Genomic DNA, 12,229 nt, shown 5'->3' with positions numbered 1-12,229 from the left:
CAAGATCAACAAACTGCCGCAGTATGACTTCAAAGTCGACGAAAAGGGAAGGAGATAAAGACGAGGAAAACAGAGTTCAAGCACGCGCCACGGCTACAACTGGCGAGCAGTATGAATATGGCTGGTATGCGGTGTGCGGATGTGAGGAAAAGAACTTGTAGGAGAATGGCCGTGGCAAGAAGGAGGCGATGTTGTCAGGGCGGAGGCCGTCGTTTCGATCCGTCGCGACTCAACCTGGTTGAGCAGGGAGCCGCTGGCTAACCAGCCACACGACTTCATGGAGGCAAGGGACATTGTGTTGCGGGCTGCGGCTGCCGACGGGGGCGGTGGGCTCGGCTGCGACGTGGGGCTCATGGCTGTGCGGTCTCGCGCTCGGGCTGGCCCCCTACGGCCGCTGGCCGATGTGGTGGCGGCGGCGACGGGGGGCGGCGAGCTGGCGGATGGCGTCCTTGCCGATCTGGGCACGCATCTTGGGCGCCTCGGCCCGGAGGACGGACTCGCAGGCGTGGTGCTGCCACTTGCGGCGGCGGCGGTGCGGCAAGTGAGTGCGAGGGCGGCGCTGGGGTATCTGATCCGCGAGGAGGGACCGGCGCTGGCGGCGGCGGCGGCGCAGGTTGGAGCCATCGGCGAGCCGGCTGATACGCTGATGGTGGTGGTAGCGCTGATGAAGCTGGCACCAACGCTGAAGCGTGCCTCACGTCCGGCGAACGAGTCGGGAAACTCGCCGTGGGCGTCAGTGGCGGTCCCGGTCGGCGTTGCAGTCCTGAGGTGTGCCGCTGACGAGCCGGGGCCGACTCGGCTGACTCTCGCCGCGGCTGATATGGTGGCGATGGGGCGGATGCTGCAGGCAGAGGCCGACGCAGCTCTGGAGACACTGCTGCGGACGCATGCTCGATGGGCGGTAGGCGCAGGACAAGGCGCAATGGCGGCGGCATGGGCGGCGGTTGTCGACGCGGTGTGCGGTGGGCGCGGCCCGAGCCAGGCCGTGTGGGCTGCGGCTCGAGTCGCGCTCTCGCCTAGCCAGGCGATGGAAGTGGGTGCAGTGAGCGTGCGCAAGGCGGTGCGCCGGGCGCAGGAGGCGGTCGACTCTGGCGGCTTGGCCGGTGCCGCGCTCGCCGCGCTGGCGCTGGGGGCGAAGTTGGCGGTGCGAGGCGGCGCGCGAGTTCCGGGCCTGGTTGTGGTGGCGGATGGCGCCGCTGCCGAGGTCGAGATCAGTGGCGATGAGGCGATGGTGTGGCGGTTTACGCTGGACGTGGTTCTGGATGATGTGCTGAGGGTGAGCCGGTGGCGGGATGTGGCCGAGTTGGCGCTGCGGTTGGCGACGCAGGGATGCTGGCGGCTCGGCGCGAGCAGGGTGTTGGCGAGTGCGGCGCGACGCGCAGAGGTGAGTGTGCGGCGAATGCAAGAAAGGGTCATTCCTGCTGTTCTCTGCTCGCCGGACGCGATCACGGTCTTTCCACCTGCGGTGGTGGTGCCGGCGCTGCTGATGAAGCAGACGACGGGCGCGTCGGCTGCATTGTGGCGAGTACTGAGCAATGTGGAGCTTGTGGATGGAGGGTTGGGAGCAGTGCTCGACGTGTGTATGGCCACAACGACCGGCGATCCATCTGGAGCGAGAGCAGGCTATCCGGAATCTGCAGCAAGTTGGGCGTTGGCTGAGGTCTCGGCGTGGGCGTCGTGTCCGGAGCCACGATCCCCCGGCGAGGAGGCGCAGCTGGCGAGCATGGCGATGGCTGTTGTGGTCCGCAAAGGCATTGCGTTTCCGGCGTCGCCAATGGCAGCCAAGGTACTTGCGGCACTCTCTGGGCTGCTCTCGGCCAGTGATGACGCGGCGCAGGCAGCCGGAAGGGCGCTGAGAGACGGGGTGAGCGCGGCCATGGACCGGGTCCGGAACGTGTGCAGCGAGTCTACGCTTTTCGCACGACTGGCGCCGCTGCTGCTGCTGCAAGCTGCGCCGGGGCGTGTGCTCACCCACGCGTCAAGCGCCGAGCTTGTCGAACTGGTTGTGGCGCGGCTGCACGCCGCCAACGAGACGGCCGAGGTGCGACAGGTGGCGGCGCGGGTGCTCGGGCGGCTCGATCCAGCCCTCACTGTGGACGAGGCGACGGAGCGGGTACAGGGAGCCATGGCGCGCGGAGAGTGGGATGCAGCCGGTCGTGACGGGCGGGCACTGATGTGCGCGGTGATGAGCCACGGCGGCGAAGCCGGAGTGTCTGCCTCGGCCGCCTCTGCTGTGGCGGCCATCGGCCCGCGGCTGTGCAGAGAGAGCGAGAGTGTGCGTGACTGGATCGCATTTATGCTCACGTATGCGCTGCAGAGCGCGGCTGACGAAGAGCGGTGTGGAGGGCCCGCCGAGCGAGCGAGGCGGTGCTTGACGCGCTGCCGGAGGCTTGGGCGGTGCAGGTGGTGGCGGTGTGTGTGAAGCGGGCCAGTCCGGGACAGCGGCAGCAGCTGGCAGCCGAGTTGGAGCCGCGGATGGCAGCGGTGGCGAGTGTGACGCCTGCGGGCGTCGCGCTACTCCTCCAAACTGCGCATCAACTGATCAAGCCGCCGGTGGAGCCGGGGCCGAATGTGACGCGGCTGCTGAGCGATCTTGCGCTCCAGGTGCTGCAGCGAGGCGCAGGCACGCAAGGGCTCGACGCTGCGGTGGCAGTCGCGGGCACGCTGCTCTGCGCCGCTGACGCGGTGTTTGCGGTTGACGGCGGCAAGACGCTCATGGAGCTGCAGGCGCAGCTTGTGGTGGTGGGCGAGAGCGGGCACGCACTGGCAGCGTCGCTGGCGCAGGTGCTTGGTGGGAGCCGGACCTAGGAGGCTTTGCAGCAAGCAAAGAGGCCCTGCTTGCGGCGCGGGGCTGTGCCGACAAAGAGTCGTTGCTCTGGTCGTCCTTAGCGTAGTTGAGACGGGTAAACGTGGTGTTGGGGCGCTTGATTGTGCTCTCTGTGGGAGCAGGGTTGTGGTGGCGGTGCTTACGGCGGCGGCGGCGGCGGGAGCGCGAGGCATCGCAGGAGCTCTCCGCGTCAGTGCGGGAAGCGAGCGGGCGCGAGGAGGAGTTGCGGCGCGGCGGCGGCGAGGAGTCGCGCGCATCTGACGACGCGTCGGACGATGACGACGAGGTTGAGACGCGCGAGGCGCGCGAGGTGCGGCGGACGCGGACGTCTGCGGCCCAGGAGTCGTCCATCAGCTGGTCGACTTCGAGGAGGTAGTCACCGCTGAAGGCCTGGAACTGCTTGAGCTGCTCGCAAAGCTCGGGAGGGACGGAGCTCGCGGCCGAGAGCGAGGTTCGGCCCGAGCCGTCGGACTCGCCCGAGTACGAGGTGTATGAGAGACCAAACGAGGAGGCGGAGATAGCAGTGAAGCTGGTGATGTCGGCGTCGTTGGGCTTGTGCAGGTGTAGAGCTTGGGGTACTTGCCCGGCGACGACGGTGAGACAACCGAGAACGAGCCGACGTTGACAATCGAGGCGGAACCTCCGGTTGCCGACGACGGTGAGGAGAAAGAGGCGAGCGATGAGTCGAGAGGCGGCGAGAGAACAGCGCGGGCGCCTGTGGATGCGTACGGCATCGGGCCGGCGAGATGGGCAAGCGACGGAGGAGCCGGCGATGACGGGTCGGCGCGGGCGTCGGCACGGCTAGCGAGGAGCGGAACGAGAACGGCGGTCGGAGCGGAGGCATGGGCGAGAATGAACGGGTGCGAGAGTAAGCGTGCCGGTGGCGGGCGCGCGGCTGGGTCGCGAACACAGCAAGCTGCGATGAACGAGGCAAACTGCGGCGAGAAAGCAGCCGGATGGGTCAGGGCTGGGGCAACGGTGCCCGAGGCGATAGTGTAGAGCGCGCGCTGGACGTCCATGCTTGCTAGCGGCGGTTCGCGCTCCGCGAGCTCAATGCAGGTAATACCAAGCGACCAAATGTCGACAGCCGGCCCGTAGTCATCGCCAGTGACGATCTCGGGCGCCATCCAGTACGGAGTGCCGACAAAGGTCCGCGACGAGGCCGACGAGCCAGCGGCAACGCCAAAGTCGGAGAGGCGGACAGAGCCGTCGGCAGCAACAAGGACGTTGGAGGCCTTGACGTCGCGGTGGATGAGGCCGGAGCCGTGGAGGTGGACAAGTGCGCGGAGAATGCCGGCAGCAGCGACGGCAATCTGCGGCTCGGAGAGGCCAGCGCCGGCGCGGTGGATGCACTCTTCCAGCGAGCCGCCGGAGCAGTAGTCGAGGACGAGCCAGAGCTCCGAGTGCCACAGATAAGCCGCGTGGTAGGAGATGATGTTGGGGTGCGAGCCGGCGGCGACGAGGGCGTGGATCTCCTTGGCGAGGGCGGCGATGCGGTCGGGCGCGCCGTCTACAAAGACAACTTTGAGCGCTAGCGCCTGCCCGTCGCTGCCCGGAGCCTTTGCCCGGCCAAGATAGACCTTGCCAAACGCACCATCACCCAGCACAGCCTCACGCTTGTACACCTCGCGGGGATCTCTGTCTGTGGTCACGCCCAGCAGCTGCAGCTCGTCTCGGAGTGCAGGCGGGAGGTCTTGGTGGGACATGGCGCGCAAGTTGGTGTGGCGTGGGGAGGGAGGGGGAGGGGGAGGGAGGGAGGGAGGGAGGGGGGGCTGGTGGAGTTGTGTGGTTGTGTGTGGGTAAGAGGTCTGTGCTTGGTGCCTGGTGTGGGGTGCTTGGTGTGCGGGTGTGGGTGAGAGTGGCGGGTGGGCGTGGCGGGTGAGCGTGACGGGTGAGCGTGGCGGGAGAGTCTGCCGATGTTCGGTCGGCAGAGAGACGCATGCGGCGGTGTGCGGTGGTGAGTGGTTTGGGGTTTGGCGGGAAAAAGAAAAAAAATATAGAATGGAGATTTCCCCAGAGTTGCACAGGCGTGTAAGAAAGGTGCCGCCAGGTGAACGGGTGCAACAGGGAGGGGTGGAAGGCGGAGGAGGGGAGGGGGAGGGGGAGAGGGAGAGAGAGGTGAGCGTCAGGAGGGGTTATACTTGACTCTGAGAAATAGAAGAGATTATGTTGAGCGCAGCTGCACGTGTGTGCGGAGGAGCAGGGGTGTCGGCACGGATGGCGGCAGGAGTGGTGGCGGCGGGAGGCGGGCGTGCTGCTGACTGGAGCGAGTTTTCTGCGGCGGCGGCTGCTTGGAGCGGGCCGACCAAGGAGCACATGAGCCACTCGGAGGCGTTTGTGGAGACGCTGGCGGCGTATGGGGTGAAGAACGTGTTCGGAGTCGTCGGCTCGGCGTTCATGGACGCGCTCGACCTGTTTCCTTTTGCCACACCGGCCGGGAGCTCCAAGCAGGGCATCCGATTCGTGCAGACGGCGCACGAGCAGGGCGCGGCGCACATGGCGGACGGCTACGCGCGGGCGTCACAGCAGCACGGCGTGTGCATCGGGCAGAACGGACCGGGCGTGTCCAACTGTGTGACCGGGATTGCGGCGGCGTACTGGGCCCACTCGCCGGTGGTCATGATCACGCCCGAGTGCGCGTCGGTGAGCAAAGGCCTCGGCGGCTTCCAGGAGCTCGACCAGGCCGGCGTCTTTGAGAAGATCACCAAGTACCAGGCGCTGGTCAACGCGCCGAGCCGAATGGCGGAGCTGACCGGACGGGCGTTTGACTACGCCACGGCTGAGAACGGGCCGACGCAGCTCAACATTCCGCGTGACTTTTTCTACGGCGAGGCTGAGCACGCCATTCCCACGCCGCGACCGTTGCATCACCCTGCTCCGGCGGCAGCAGCTGTCGACGCGGCGGCAGAGGCCATCCGCAGCGCCCGTAACCCGGTCATCATTGCCGGCGGCGGCGTGGCGGCGTCGGCAGGCGGGCCCGAGGCAGCGGCGGCGCTTGCCGAGGCGCTCTCGGCACCGGTTGTCACCTCGTACCTGCACAATGACTCGTTCCCGGCATCACACCCGCTAGCGGCCGGCCCACTCGGGTACTGCGGCTCTCAGGCGGCGATGAAGACGATTAGCGAGGCCGACGTTGTTGTTGCACTCGGCTCGCGGCTCAACCCGTTCGGGACGACGCCGCAGTACGGACACGACTACTGGCCGCACGACGCGACGCTCGTCCAGGTCGACGTCGACCATCGGCGGCTCTCGCTGACCAAGCACGCTGATGTGCCGATTGCGGCCGATGCCGGCGAGACGGCACGGGCTCTGGTTGCAGCGCTGCAGACCGGCGAGACACCGGCCAGTGCAAGCTCGGCCGAGACGCGGCTGGCACAGCTGGCGGAACGCAAGCGCGCATGGACGACGCTGCTGGATACGTGGTCGCAGCCAGACGCCGGCGAGGAGCGGGTCAAGCCACGGGCCGCGCTCGCGGCTCTCCGCGATGCAATGCCTGCCGACGCCATCGTGACGACCGACGTGGGGAACACGTGCTCGGTCGCCAACGGCTACCTCCATTTTGAGCAGCCACAGTCGTTCATGGCGGCGATGACGTTTGGCAACTGCGGATACGCATACCCAGTGGCGCTCGGAGCCAAGCTTGCGGCGCCGGAGCGGCCGGTGGTGGCGTATGTCGGCGACGGGGCGTGGTCGATGTCGCTCATCGAGACGATGACCGCCGTTCGCGAGAACCTTCCGGTCACCGCGGTCGTCTTCTCCAACAACATCTGGGGCGCCGAGAACCTCAACCAGCGCATCTGGTTCGGCGACCGGTTTGTGGGCTCGGAGCTGACGAATCCATCGTACGCCGCCGTCGCCGAGTCGATGGGCGCGGTCGGGATTCAGGTCTCGGCCGCCAGCGACGTGGCTGGCGCGTTCAAGGAGGCGCTTGCGCATCAGGCGGCTGGGCGGCCGACCGTGCTGGAGATCCTTACAACCAAGGAGCTCGGCGAGCCGTTCCGGCGCGACGCCATGCGCTACCCGAAGCGGGTGCTTGCCAAGTACCAGCACACGGACGTGTCCGAGCCGTCGGCGTAGTAAACGTTTGTTGGAAAGTGCTACACACCGGTGGCCGAGCTGCGCGAGTCAGAGCCGCGGCGACTGCGGCTACGACTGCGACTGCCAGTGCCATCGACGTTGGCGAGTTCGATGCCCGACGAGTTGGGGGAGGAAGTGTCTGCGGCGGCGGCCTGTGGCGATGTCGCAGCCGACGACATGTTGTCGACGACGTGTTTGGCACGACGGAAGAAGATGAAGGCGAGACGCCACCGTTGCCGCCGTACGCGACGTGAAGGGCAATCTTACCAAACAGCCAGGCTTGACTCATGATGAGGAGCGGCTCTGTAACGCAGATGGCGACAAAAGCAGACATGGCGTATAGCAAGGCCAGTGCCGGGAGGTTGAGCGCGTATCCGTCGAGCCAAGTTGGCAGTAGAACGAGGACAGCATTGATGCCGGCGAGGAGAAAGGCGACGAATGCAGCGAGTTCGATGCCCGACGAGTTGGGAGAGGAAGTGTCTGCGGCGGCGGCCAGCAGCCACTTGACCAGCGGCACACCCGACGCGGCAGCAATGAGGGTGCCGAGGACCGAGACCAAGAGCGTCTGCTGGATACGGGCGAAGCTGATAGCATTGTCGTTGGCCTCAAAGGCGCCCGGATCCAGCAGCGGAATGAGGGCCGAGGTGGTGAGCATGGTCTCCAGTTTGAGGAGGAGGGCCACGCTCCGCCCGATCCGCGGGTACATGGCGACCTCGGCCGCCGAGGCCACCACAATGCCTGTGACCGAGTGGGTGTGCAAGACCAGCTGGTCGAGGTCCACGCCCAGCCAGTGCTCGGGCTGTGCTCGGTACTTGCGCCGCACCCTGCGCTTGATAGTCATCCGCAGCATAAAGGCGACCAGGATGAGGAAAACCACCAGGTAGACCAGCACCATTGCGGGCGACCGGGCAGGCTCGTCCGACGCAAAGACCCCGCTTGCGGTCTTTGCCTCCTGCGGTGAGACATCGACGGGTGGTGGCGGAGGCGGCAGTGACGGCAAAGGCGGTGGCGATGGTGGCAGTGGAGGCGATGGCGGCGGCGGCAGAGCGGAGGCGGAAGCACACGCGCCGTTACCGGTCGCACCGTCGACGCAGATCAGCGGATGTGGGCAGGTACACGCAGTACATGCTGGGCCAAAGATCCAGCCGGGCAGACTGTGCATGCGCCCTCTGGAGAGCAGGCGGCCGGGCCGAGGCCGGCGCAGACAGAGCCGCGGAAGAGAGGCGGCAGAGCGTAGCACGAGGCGTTGCCGGCATGAGCCACGCTGTGCTTTTGCATGAGGCCAAACGCCATGGCGTTGACGGCGTCAGCATCGACAGCCTCGTTGACGACAAGAGCTTCATACAGGTATCCCTTAAAGGAGCGGTCCGCGAGTCCGGAGCCCTCGAGCATGTCACGAACCTCTCGGTAGCGGGCGCCGATCATGATGTGGTTGTTGAGATGGACGTGAGAGGGAATGGTGTTCTCCAACACGCCGTCGATCCAGAGCATGGTGGCGGTGGTGTTGTACGAGAGCACCGCCACATGTTTCTTGCCATCCGCCACGTTTGTGGTGCTCATGTCAGCCGAGCCTGGATAGTCCAGGACAACTTTTGTCGGACCACTGCCGGCGAGCGAAATGCCATGGGCCGCATCATGGTTGGCAACCGTGCTGCCCATCGAGATGAGAACGCCTGCACAGCATGAATGGCTGGTGCCTATGTCCTCAAAAACGGCAAAGTAGGTGACTGCTGGGCCGATGACGCCTGTGCCACGCAGGATGTCGTCAACACCGTCAAAGTACACGGCGTGTCGAGTGGCGTTTCCCACAGGCAGAGCGGTGAGAATCGGCTGGCGCCATGGCGTCTTCTGCACTGCATGCGTGAGCGTGACCGAGGCCTCACCTGTGGCAATGTTGGGCCACACGCCGATCGAGGAGCCGGGCGCGTGGCCGCTTGTCACCAGCTCGTCGGCTGAGAGCCACAGGGCCACCAGCGGGTGTGTGCGGTTGGGGGCGAGGACGCCGTTAGCAAATATGGAAGCCGGCGGCCGGTATGGCTTGCATAAGGCCTCCATGATGATGCCGTTCCTCTGAGGGTTGTTCTCGTCGCCTGTGCAGGGCGGTGTGTCGACAGCGGACTCCCAGGTGACATGCTTGTCGCAGCCGCCAACCCGAAACTTGATGCCGGCCATGTACTCGTTGTGATGACAGAGGACACCGACGCGCTCCAACAGTTGCGGCTGCTCTACAGAAGTCCAAGCGGCCACGTGGACGGGAGCACCGACGCCAACACTCCGCCACACGCCCGGTGCCGAGGCGACGGCCGGGTCGGTGAGATTGGCACATGTTGACCGAAAAGCAAGACCTTCTTGGCCGATGGGCGAGACACACTGCGTGGAATCCACCACACCCGTGGTCCAATCTGAGGGGTTGTTGCAACCACCGCTGCGAGCAAAGCGGAACTTTTGAAGCGCGGTACCAGCTGGACACTCAAAACCGACCTTGGCAAGATCAAGGAGCGAGGTCATGACACCGCCGTACGGCTGCATGACGTTGGAGAGGTTAATGTCGTGAATAACGCCGCCCAGTGATGAGCCCGCGAGGCAGCGAGCCTGGCCGGCGAGGCCGCCCCAGTTCGGAGACTCTCTCAGCTGGACAACAGCGCGCGGCACCGCCGAGGTCACCGGGTCAAGGTAATTGTCACGGCCATGCGAAGTGTGCAAGTGTGAGCCCACACGGCGGAAACGGGCGCCGTTCATGACGTAGCCATCGGGGCAGTCAACAAAGAAGCGGTCGAGATAGTGAATGTCCTTCATGGCCACACCGGCGGTCTCGGAGACGGTCCAGTGTGTGGCGGACGGGCCGACAAAGTGGAGAGGCAACCAATCATGGTTGCGGAAAGCTGGAAAGTCAACCCGCAGGATGCCCGACGTCACGATCTCCAGAGCCTGAGAGCCGATGTCCAAAAAGCCGTTGAGCTCAAGCAAGACGGACGAGGCCGTCGAGTTTGCCGGCAAGGTATGAAGCGGCGGACTGGAAGTGGCCTCGCGCCCGTTGATACGGATGGAGTAAATGGGCGAACTGTACCAGACAGAGACCTGCAGGCTACCGGCGGTACAGGCAGCAACCGGAGGATCTACGTTCGCCCTCCAGTTGTCCGAGTACGGCATGGGCATGGAAAAGTCGAGCGAGTAGACATGCGGGCGAGGCGGGTAGGGCTGCGGCCAGGCAGCACTCGTGCCGATCCAGGCAGATGACGGACCGTTGCTCGCAAATGGAGGTGACGGGAAGGTTGTCACCTTGACAGGAGTTTCCCCGGAGACTCCCGAATAGCCATTGGTAACCTTCCAATGAGCGTCGGATGCGCCACCGGCATCATAAGCGTTGTTGCTCAAGGCCATGGTGGAGAGGAGGCCGAGAGCCTCATTCTCCTCGAGTGTCGCCAAATCAGAGCCACATCTGTAGAGGCCAGCACGGTTGTAAACCGCTCTGGAGTCGTACGCCTGGCAGGCGTGTGAGCCGGTGACCTCCTCGTTGACGTCGCGGTAGATCTCGAGCGAGGAGTAGACTGCGTTGGAAGGCGAGAAAGTGAGGCGCAATAGGCGCGAGCGGAGGCCGTTCTGACGCAGCGAGCGGAAGACGCCAGAGAGGGGACGGGCATTGACGCCGCGCGTGCCCGAGTCAAGTAATTGCCACTGCGTGGTCCCGTTGTGCCCACCGCCTTCTACAGCCGCAACCTCGAGGGACCACGAGGTGGCCATGAGGTGGCCCAAGGCCGGGTCCGAGTCGGAGAAGCGCCAGCCCGCGACTGCAGGTTGAATGTGAGTGCTGGAGATCGGGTCAAAAATCGGGTCGAGCTCAAGGACAATGGGCGAGGAGAGGGCGGCAAGAGCGGGTGCATCGAGGCGGGCCATCGAGTTGTTGAAGAGTGCGGTAGCGACGCCGTACGTCTCTGTGTTGTCCGGGTCGAGGACGACAGTGGTGCTGACCAGGGCCTCCCCGCGGACGGGCCAAAGAGAGAAGCCGAGGCCGGGCCGTAGTAGAGAGTGTAGCCGAGGGTGCTGGAGAACGACTGCGCACCGAAGACAAACGGTACCGGCGAGGCCGACGGAAGAGTACGGACTGCAAAGGTGAGTGTGAAGAGATCTTCGGCCAGCACGACGTCAAAGGAGATTCCCTCGGTCGCGTGGACAAAAGAGATGGTGAGGACGCGGCGCGGTGCCTGGCCGCTCACAGCGTAGGTGACGCCAGTCATGGACAACGACGCATAGTGCGGGGCATAGAGACCGACAAAAGGTACGTAGCGCGGTGACGGCAGCGGCCGGACCGGCTGGTCCGTCGGCCACGGCTGGAATGAGGCAAACGTGGGGTAGAGATAGAGCTTGGTGAGCAGCGGCGCCTCCTTCCACAGGCGAAAGGCAAACGGTAGGTGGATGGCGGTGCCTGCAACGGGCACGGCTGCCCCGCCGGAGCCAGCGGTGACCGGCGATGGAACGGGAGAAGTAGCGTCGGTGATGACGCGATAGTCGTTGAGGGCAGCGGGGTAGTTGAAGGTTCGTCCGCCGTCGACAGCCACGGCCTGGCCGTCACACCAGAGCGAGATTTGAGCGGAGAACCATCCGGCCGGATTGGACCGACTCATGCCCGACCACGAAAAGGCGGCGTTGGAGGCAGCGATGCCGTTGCGGGCAAAGTACACCGACTCGAAGCCACGGGCAAGGACCACGCTCATCTCGATGGTGTCGCCAGGGAAGACCTCGAGGAGCGGGTGCGTGCCTGCGAAGCCACCGTTGACATACACATCACCGCGGGCACAGATCGAGACAGCATTCGTATGCAAAAACAGCACGTGGGCTTCGGCGAGATAGCCATCGCCCACACCCACACAGAGTGTTTGGGACGTGGACGGCCGGCAGACATCGTCGAGGAGCTTGAACTGATACACGAAGGGATCCGAGGTGTAACGCTCCACGCCATGACCAATACGAGGCAGCACCTCACGCGTGGCCCATGAGTTGTTGGCGACCGCAGTCCGCGTCACGATGTTGCTTTCGGCAGTTGAGGTCATGGCGGCGCTGCCCGTGAAGAAGTTGGGGCGAGCTGGAAGGTAGGAAGGCCGCGAGGTGCCAGCCGTGTCAGCCAACGTGCAGAGAAGGAAGTTGGCGAGGGCGAGGCAGAGCATGGCCACCAGGCAAGAGGAGGCGGTGAGCATGGGACGGGTGGCTGGTATGTGAAGGTGGTGGGGTGGGGTGGAGTGGTGTGTGTGTGTGGTGGGGGGTGGGGGGGGGGGTGGGGGGGGTAGGGGGGGGGGGGGAAGGAGGGTAGGGTAGGGTAAGGGTACGGGG

General features: G+C 65.3%; 3 protein-coding genes across 3 annotated transcripts; 2 read left to right on the top strand and 1 right to left on the bottom strand.

Moving 5' to 3' along the window:
* Positions 1-277: 277 nt before the first annotated feature.
* AMSG_11462 (uncharacterized protein) lies at positions 278-2,851 on the top strand (the record flags this gene model as incomplete). The annotated part of the gene is made up of 2 exons (XM_013897215.1): positions 278-2,304; positions 2,346-2,851. 2 exons carry the CDS (start codon positions 278-280, stop codon positions 2,806-2,808), a joined length of 2,490 nt encoding a protein of 829 aa, XP_013752669.1. The 3' UTR covers positions 2,809-2,851.
* Positions 2,852-4,531: 1,680 nt separating this feature from the next.
* AMSG_11460 (sulfoacetaldehyde acetyltransferase) lies at positions 4,532-6,904 on the top strand (the record flags this gene model as incomplete). The annotated part of the gene is made up of 2 exons (XM_013897214.1): positions 4,532-4,546; positions 5,099-6,904. 2 exons carry the CDS (start codon positions 4,532-4,534, stop codon positions 6,902-6,904), a joined length of 1,821 nt encoding a protein of 606 aa, XP_013752668.1.
* Positions 6,895-12,011, bottom strand: AMSG_11459 (uncharacterized protein). The gene has a single exon (XM_013897213.1). It carries the CDS (start codon positions 10,796-10,798, stop codon positions 8,000-8,002), a length of 2,799 nt encoding a protein of 932 aa, XP_013752667.1. The 5' UTR covers positions 10,799-12,011; the 3' UTR covers positions 6,895-7,999.
* Positions 12,012-12,229: the final 218 nt, after the last annotated feature.

This window comes from Thecamonas trahens (genome assembly GCF_000142905.1).
Source record: "Thecamonas trahens ATCC 50062 unplaced genomic scaffold supercont1.83, whole genome shotgun sequence".
In the NCBI taxonomy this organism is placed as follows: Eukaryota; order Apusomonadida; family Apusomonadidae; genus Thecamonas; species Thecamonas trahens.
The sequence above is the reverse complement of the archived record's forward strand: the minus strand, read 5'-3'. Positions and strand labels throughout refer to the sequence as shown.